The 6,220-nt window shown below is 40.3% G+C and overlaps 1 protein-coding gene across 1 annotated transcript; it reads left to right on the forward strand.

Moving 5' to 3' along the window:
• Positions 1 to 381: 381 nt before the first annotated feature.
• On the forward strand, positions 382 to 5,217 carry tmem169b (transmembrane protein 169b). Its single transcript, XM_031759040.2, has 3 exons — positions 382 to 521; positions 1,043 to 1,480; positions 2,360 to 5,217. Exons 2-3 carry the CDS (start codon positions 1,207 to 1,209, stop codon positions 2,986 to 2,988), a joined length of 903 nt encoding a protein of 300 aa, XP_031614900.2. The 5' UTR covers positions 382 to 521; positions 1,043 to 1,206; the 3' UTR covers positions 2,989 to 5,217.
• The last annotated feature ends 1,003 nt before the right edge of the window (positions 5,218 to 6,220 follow it).

Below are 6,220 nucleotides of genomic sequence, written 5' to 3' on the forward strand. Positions count from 1 at the left end.
AGTAATGCTGCAATTAGTTTTTTGCAACTTAAGTGACTTATATCCTTCATTTATACCGCTCAAAAGTCTTACTGATGTTAAAAATGCGTTAAAAAAAAGAGTGATCTGGCCAATTGAGCAGCGGAAATTGCAACAAGAATAACATAATACTTCTATAATGATATTTTAAGTGGCCAAAAAGGACTGGATTCATTAGAATGTAGGAAAAATGTGGGAAAAACATCGGAGTCTAATATAATACCCGGGAATTATATTAGACTCCGATGGTTTTCCCACATCATCATTTTTTCCTTGTTCACATGACAGCCGTGAGGATCACGGATGGTGGGGATTGGTGTGCGGCAGAGGTTGGAGGGGCGGGACTAGTGCTATTCTGGAAATCGCTTTGCGTAGCGCATCTGTATGGACACAAACACAGCGCTGAAATTTGCGGGCTCTGCTCCTGTGTGTCAGGCAGATTCAGTAATTTATTCTCACACTGTGCAAGTTAATCTACACGGAGCTCGTCCAGCGGATTGAAGGTAAGATGAAACCGCAGTGGAAATGTTGTGGTTAGAGCACACATTCACCGGCTGCAGACAAAAGAGCGGACATGGGTGGGATTTAAATGGGAGGGGATCAGCTGTATGAAGGGCTGCATTGTCGCTTTCACCCCCTCTTCTGAAAAACATGCATTGTTTTGGACCAACTGTACATTTCCTTCTTTAAATTCCTTATTTTTTCCCCTATCATGTGTCTGGACGTGATTATATTAGCCTGAGCTTCAACCTATATTGCTGCGCTGTCATGCAAAGAGACCCCCTCCCCCCCCTTTGAACAATTGTGTCATGCTTTGTTTGTGATATCCTATTTATTTCCTGTTCATGCCATACCATGAGATGCCATGAAATCAATGATAATGTGACATTTGACATCAGCACATAAAGCAAAAATAGGCTACTGTGCAGAATCTGGGCCAGGATCAGTGGGGACAGGCTTACATACTGAGCTTAAAAACATGTTTTTCCTAATGACGCTCTGTGTGTGTGTCTGTGTGTGCTAGTGTGTATGTTTTTATGACTTTGCAATCAGCTAGTCCTCAGAGTAAAGGCTTAATGCAATGGGTGGAGATTTGTATGCCGCTTAGAATTTCACTATTCATTTCCACACATAACACATCCAAACAGTAGCCTCAGAGTAAGAGTTGGATTGGATGAATGAGAGAACATGGCACAGGTAGAGGAGCCTCAGACTGAGGGGGAAGGCAGCCCCCAGATGGTCTCGTTAAGGTCTGACGTGTCGGGGAGCCATGCGGATGATGGGGAAGTAGGACCCTCCATGAGGAGGAAGAGGAAGAAGAAGAAAGATCCACGTCCTGAGTCCTTCATTGTTTACCGGTCTGAAATGGAGAGGGCACCAGGAGAGGACCAAGGAGGAGACGAAGGAGCAGAGAGGAGCACTGAGGAGGGAACTAAATTCCTCTGCACACCCACAGGCGAAGGTGAGAAAGCTGTCACACACTGTTAAACTCATGAACTGAACATGTCAGATGTTATTACTGTAGGACAGGATTTGTGCATGAAATAAACTCCAGTGTTACAGCAACCATTATTCCAAAAAAGCTGGGATGCTGTGTAAAGTATAGATAAGAACAAAATAGAGCGATTTGCAAATCTCATAAACCCATATTTTATTCACAATACAACACAGAAAACATACCCAGAAAAAATAAAGTGATTTTGAATTTGATGGCAGCAGCACATCTGAAAAAAGTTGGGACAGGGCCATGTTTACCACTGTGTACTGTAGCATCCTCTTTTCTTTCAACAACAATCCATGCAGGCTTCTACTACGAAGCCACGCTGTAATGGATGCAACTGTTTAGTGTTGTCTCATTGAGATACGTGATGCCTTTGCTGAAATGTTGCTCTAAAACCTGTGTATATCTTTCAATGTTGCTGGAGCCTTTCCAGATGTGCCAACTGCCAATTCCACAAGCATTAATAGAACCCCATACCATCAGAGATGCTTTTGAACTGCACGCTGATTTTGAGACAGATGATCTCTCTCCTCTGTAGTCCGGAGCATTCAGTGCCCATGTTTTCCAAAAAGAATTTGAATTTTCAGTTTATTGGCCCAGATTCAAAATGAGCTCATATTTTTTAAGAAATGGTCAATTGTCTTAGTTTAAACATGTCATATGTTTTTTTTTTTAAAAACACAATTTTCTATTGTAACTAAAATGTGGGTTAATGAGATTTGCAAATGATTGTGTTCTGTTTTTTATGTTTTTACACACTGCACAGGCTTTTTTACAGTTAAGTTTGGGCTTGTCTGTTTGTCGCTTGCTTAACTTCCATGTGATATCCTGTATGAACAGGCTGGAGTCTTCCTCCAGACAGCCGCTACGTGACCCTGACTGGCACTATTACGCGTGGAAAGAAGAAGGGTCAGGTGGTGGACATACACGTCACTTTGACAGAGAAGGAAATCAGGGAACTCGCCAAGTCGAGGGAGCGTCTTGATGCAGCATGCGAAGCGAGCGAAGGCTCCAAGCACACCTGTAGCTTAGGTGTGTGTCAGGGACCCCATGTGGTCCTGTGGAGCATCTCGTGCGCACCTGTGGTTTTCATCCTCTCTTTCATCACTTCCTTCTACTACGGCACCCTCACCTGGTACAATGTCTTCCTGGTGTACAATGAGGAGCGGACGTTCTGGCACAAGATAACAATATGCCCCTTTCTTATCATCTTCTACCCCATGCTCATCATGCCTTTGGCGCTGTCACTGGCTCTGTACTCTGCTGTGGTGCAGGTGTCCTGGGCCTTCAGTGAGTGGTGGCAGGCGGTGCGAGACCTGGAGAAAGGCTTCTGTGGCTGGGCCTGTGGGAAACTGGGGCTTGAAGACTGTTCTCCATACAGCATAGTGGAGTTGCTTGACTCTGACACTGTTTCTGGCACTCTACAGAGCAAGGCACCCAGTGAACTTGCCCAAACGTCATCAGTGTGAAGTAGTGGGCGCTGGGCTTAAGGAACATATTGCTAATGTGGATAATTTGAGTGTCAAAATAAGTACCACCACTATCTATGTTTTTGCTAATGAAGGGTTTGAGACTTTCCTCAAAGCCACAGGAGTAAGAAAATTATCTTTTGATTAGAATTTCTTTTCTAAAACTATTTCAAAATGTCTCTTTTGTTAATGATCACACACTAAGCACTGCCTGAACTCTCCTTTGGTGCTGAACTGCTATCACCTAGCATTATTGGAGTTGAAGCATTGGAGTAATTATTATGGGACTTTTCTTTTTGATTACAGGTTCATTACAGCCTTCACAGATCACTAAATAGCCACCAATAATTACGGAACAGCACTCCCACTCAAAGACCTTTTCAAACATATGAACCTTGGTTTTCACAGCTAAGCCATGGACACTGATATGCACACACTCCTGAGAGTTTACGTCAACTTTGACTTCATCTGTAAATATCTGCATTAAGTATATATGATCACTGTGCTGTTCAATGCCATCAAAAATACCTTCAAAGGCAACACTGTTGTGTTTGTGAAGTAATCATAATCACTTTGAAGGTGGGTTTAGAGCGAGGCTGGCTTAAAAACTGGGAAAAGGGGTGACCGTCCCCCTGGAAGTGGTGTGGGTTTACTTTGTGTCAGTTGCTGATTTTAGTGGGAATAAACACCCAAGAGCACCACAGTGAAAATCTGTCCTTTTAAGGGGCAGCGTGACCGTGAAAAGACAGAGATCCATTGTCATAAAATTTGACTTTTCCTCCTCTGCCTATAGCATGCAACCCCACAGCCATCAGTCACTACAGAATGCATGAATCTTTTGTTTTGAGCAACATATACACCGTATGGGCAAAAGTATTGGGTCATATCACTTGAGTCTTTGAATTCCAGCACCTAGCAATGCAATCTGCCTTTACAAACATCTGTGAATGAGTTGTTGTAAAGAGCTTGCTGAATTTGAGGCGTGGTGATATAATAGGAAGCCATCATTGCAAGAGGACAATTTGTGAAATTTTGGCCCTCCTAGATATTCCACAATCAACTGTAAGTGGTATCACTGCAAAATGAAAGCTTTTAGGAACCACTGCCACAGCCAGGCCACATAAAGTTACAGCATGGGTCACCAAGTGCTGAGGCGCATATTGCAGAGGTTCAAACCTCCTCTCGCTTCAATATAGAAGCACAAAAACTGTGCGTCTGGAGCTTTGTGGCATGGGTTTTCATGGCTGAGCAGCTACTGTAGGTGTAGTGTGTAGGTGGTCCGGTACTTCGTCCTTTAATAGTGTATGTTGTTTAGTGTTTAAAAGACATGCATTTATTTTCTTTAAAAGCCTGGACTTTAGATGAGCCATTTTCCGTACATTTGTTTGGGATTTTTGTTGTTGTAGGTTAATACACATTTGGATGAAGGAAAATGTTGGCTAAGTGATGTTTTTATTGGTGATAACAATTCCAGTAAAAGACAGCTAAAAGTTTTAGTTTTGTGTATAACTGAACAATAATTATAGCACTGAAGACCTCCAAGGAGTCCCTTCAGCTTAATCCACTGCTGATTATTTATTTTCAAGGGAGTTTTAAAAATTAAAAGTCATGATATGATCCTTACATCACACTATGGGGTAAGAAGAATTCTGGCCTGTGAGTTTTTGTTGGTGTCTGGGCTCTGTACATAGTCACGTTATCTAAACAATGCATGGAGATTGAAAGGAAAGGAGACCAATACCCCTTTTCTTATTGAGGGTTAATTAAGCAGTTACAAAGCCATAGTGAGAACAAGCTGACAGATTGTTCTTTTTTTGTTCATGTTTTTATATGTTGAACAGCATTAAAACAAGTGTTTGTGTTGTCTTCACAGTTTTAAATCGCACACACAAAAGAAGTTGAAGTTGAAGAATTCCTGTTACATTTCCATGCTCACATATTTTACATATTACTTCAATTTGCTTTCTATATTTAAGCCTAGAAAATGTTCTAGCTAGGTGTTTTTATACTTCAGCACTTTGAGATACATGTACTGTAAACAACTACCATAAAACTGATTTAAATTCAAGCAAGACTGGATTAAAACAACCAGATGGTCTAAATGTTTGTTGACTCAAATGTTTATGGATAGAAATGGCTGGGTTAAGTGATGCAGTTTTACATTTTGTGAATCTATATGATGCAAACATTTACACAAGTGAAATAAAGTGTTGTGTTATTACATCTCAACTACTGACTAATTTTTCTGTATTGTTAAAACCAGCGAGTCACTCTAAGTCACTCTAATCAGCAGACAAAGACAAGAGTCAGCACGTAAACCCTGCATGGTGCACAGCAATACAGATGGCTGGGGTGAGGAGTGCTTTAAATTGAGATTATTGGCACCCCAGTGTTATCCTGCAATACTCACTGAAGAAAATCTAAAATCCTTATACCCTTATGCAGCAACCATTCCAGATACAATAAGTTAATGAGAAATACAGTCAGATTAACACATATTTGCTAATTTGTTCTGCTGTGGCCACTCTTTTAATGTCTGATTTGTTATATTTATGGCCTAAGTTTATTTAGGCTCTAATTGGGGTGTTAAAATACACAAGCTCTGTGTTAATGCATATATTAAAAAGGCACAGCTCCATGTTTAGCTATTTAAGTCTAAAGGCACAAACCTGTGAGTCATGGCTGAGCATAGCTCCTGAATGATCGAAGATAATAAAATTATGTATTTAAGAACCTTTCTGAGCATAGAGGACTGGTTTGAGGAAACATTAAAAGGAGGGTTTGATTTCTATATGTTGATGTAGGGAAGTCAGGCTTATTATTTCACAAAAACTATTATAATTGCAAATGAAAAATCTCAGTAACGTTAGTAAATAAAACACACACAAAACAATCAATTTAGGGAGGACAGGTTAAAATTTGCGCAAAATTTTGTTTCTTTTAATTATTATTATTTTATTTTATTATTTATATACATGTTGTTATATTATTTTGTATATTCACTGATTAGTTATAATTATTATTTGTATGAATTAATTATTTCTGAAATCTTGACCACAGCTCGGAAATGTTTGCATATTGTAGGCGCGCGGTTCGCCGAAGGGCGTTTGACCTACATTTCATTTTTGCTTTTATCGGACCGCCGCTTCAGTCTTACTGCCACAAAAGTATTTGTGACGTCTTAATACCGGTCTTGACAAACATTGTAATTTAAGGTGAACAACAACAATAA

Source organism: Oreochromis aureus, linkage group 16 (genome assembly GCF_013358895.1).
Source record: "Oreochromis aureus strain Israel breed Guangdong linkage group 16, ZZ_aureus, whole genome shotgun sequence".
Taxonomy (NCBI): domain Eukaryota; kingdom Metazoa; phylum Chordata; class Actinopteri; order Cichliformes; family Cichlidae; genus Oreochromis; species Oreochromis aureus.